The following is a 2,336-nucleotide window of genomic DNA, read 5'->3' on the forward strand; positions in this document are numbered from 1 at the left end:
AGCCTCGCCCCTGCCGCATCGTATTTCACGTTTGTTTAATTCAGCGAGGGCCGCTAGTGGTCCACTGGAATTCTGGATTGGCCTTCAGGTCTCTGTCCGTTGACAAAACCTTCCGGCTAATCGTGCCGTGCATCGCCTCTCGTCCCAGTTTTTTAACAGTCAAAAACATGTGCTCCTTCCCGGTCTCAACGCAGACATTTCTTCATTCGTCGATGTATATTCTTCTCTGGTAGTATTAAACTATCATATCAAAGTGAAACCTGCAAATTTAAAAGGAATCACTCACTTATCGTAGTACCAAACAGCAGTTGAACAAAGAAGATTCTCCATTGGAGAAGAGAACGGTCATGCAAGTTTTGCGACTGCACCCTCACCACCTCTTACAAACCGGCTTCCAGAATTCCACTGCACCCACTTGCTAGTTGCTACTGTGCCGACGCCACTAACTCTAGCGACAAGTTTCACACGGAACCACACAAACTTCACAATGGCGTGGCGTGGCGTGGCGCGGCGCGTAATTGCCTCCAACTGGTCGCAGTTTCTTTGATCGACGCATTACGCCATTGACCCGTGGAGATGCCCTGTTCCTCTCCTCCATTTGCTCAACGCATGAAGCTCATGAGAACGACCACTGATTGCTTCGCCGCTTCAGCTCACTAGCTGCTGGACGGCGCCGGTGGCGAGCCACGGCTGGGCTGGGAGGATGAGCTGGACCGGAGCCTGCACCGGCGTGGGCGGCACCAGAGCCATGGCCATGGACGCTGCCGCCGCCTCGCCTCTCTTCCTCCGCTTCGACGACCCGGGCGCGCTGGAGGAGGGAGAAGCAGAGTCGGAGCTCGCAGGCTCGGGAGACGCGCGCTTCTGACCCGCGGCTGCTGCTGCGGCGGCGATCTCGGAGCCGATGCGGAGCGGGAAGTTGAGGAGCGCGCGGGAGCCGCGCATGCGGTAGGCGGCGCGGTCGTACGCCACGGCGGCGTCCTCGGCGCTGTCAAAGGTGCCGAGCCACACGCGCGCGCCGTTCTTGGCCGGGTCCCGGATCTCCGCCGCGAACTTGCCCCACGGCCGCTGCCTCACGCCTCTGAAGTGCCTCCCCCTCGATGCCGTCGCCGCCACCTCGGCCTCCTCCGTCCACGTTGCCGTCGACGCCGCCTCGTCCGGCGTGGCGGGCCCGGGCGACGCGAGGAAGCTGCCGAGGCAGGAGCCGTCGTACGGGTCAGGGGAAGGCAGGGGCTCGGGCTTGACGGCGGCGAAGGAGCCGTCGGGGAGCCAGCCGCAAGAGAAGGCGTCGCGGAGGGCGCCGTAGACGACCATGTCGTCGGCGTCGTTGGGCCGGAACGGGAGCGACTCGCTCCACTGGTCCGCCACGAGGCTGCCGAAGCTCGCGCTCCGGCAGTACGCAGGCCGCGCCGGCGCCGTCGGCTCCTCCAGGAGCTGCTGCCGGATGCTGTCCAGCACCGCCGCCTCGACCGCCGGATTAAGCAGCAGCATCTTGTCCGGTGTAGTCGCGTTTGGTCCTAGGATGATTTGAGTTTGCTCTTCGAATTCGCGGGTCAGTGGATGGATTCTGTGGAGGAGCTGGTTTCGGTCCCCGGTTTATATACAGAGCGCGGAAGGGTGTCACGTGCTTCCAGTTTCGCCGAACGTTCCTGCTTTAACCGCACGTGATTGGATTCTTTTTTTTCTTATCGTTTTGGAAGATGGTGATGGTGTAGTGGATTAGTGGAGTACTCACGCTAACATAAGTATCAACGAGTTTACTAACTACTCCTTCATTTCTTTTGAGGTAATAGCATTGGGATACTAGAACTTGTTAGCAATGTGATGGTTTGATCCTAAAAGTAGCAAAGTGCACCTATTTCATCCTAGAACTTGCACCTCTTGTGCACTTTTAGTCCACAGCCACTCACAGCGCGCCAAGTGGACAGAGTGGGGCAGTCTTGGTTGTTTTGCAAAGTAGCCCTTCCCTTTGTCAGTTATTAGTGTGTTGTTGCTATTTGAGAAACACCTGCATTTAATAAACCTAGTAACTACTGTTGGAACAACGGGAGCAGTGTCTCTTTCTCCCTCGTGCGGTCGATGCTTCCTCTCTGTTCTATCGTTCTTCTCCCTCGTGCGCCCCCTTTTTGTTGGGGAACGTTGCATGGGAAACAAAAAATTTCCTACGCGCACGAAGACCTATCATGGTGATGTCCATCTATGAGAGGGGATTTCCGATCTACGTACCCTTGTAGATCGCACAGCAGAAGCGTTAAGAAACGCGGTTGATGTAGTGGAACGTCCTCACGTCCCTCGATCCGCCCCGCGAACTGTCCCACGAACCGTCCCACGATCCGTCC

The 2,336-nt window shown here is 57.4% G+C and overlaps 1 protein-coding gene across 1 annotated transcript; it reads right to left on the minus strand.

Annotated features, from left to right (window-relative positions):
* Positions 1 to 267: 267 nt before the first annotated feature.
* On the minus strand, positions 268 to 1,762 carry LOC123402822 (ethylene-responsive transcription factor 2-like). The gene has a single exon (XM_045096780.1). It carries the CDS (start codon positions 1,486 to 1,488, stop codon positions 649 to 651), a length of 840 nt encoding a protein of 279 aa, XP_044952715.1. The 5' UTR covers positions 1,489 to 1,762; the 3' UTR covers positions 268 to 648.
* Positions 1,763 to 2,336: the final 574 nt, after the last annotated feature.

This window comes from Hordeum vulgare, chromosome 6H (genome assembly GCF_904849725.1).
Source record: "Hordeum vulgare subsp. vulgare chromosome 6H, MorexV3_pseudomolecules_assembly, whole genome shotgun sequence".
Lineage (NCBI taxonomy): Eukaryota > Viridiplantae > Streptophyta > Magnoliopsida > Poales > Poaceae > Hordeum > Hordeum vulgare.

Coding starts and splice junctions, on each gene's coding strand:
- LOC123402822 (XM_045096780.1), bottom strand. CDS start 1,488: ATGCTGCTGCTTAATCCGGCGGTCGAGGCGGCGGTGCTGGACAGCATC.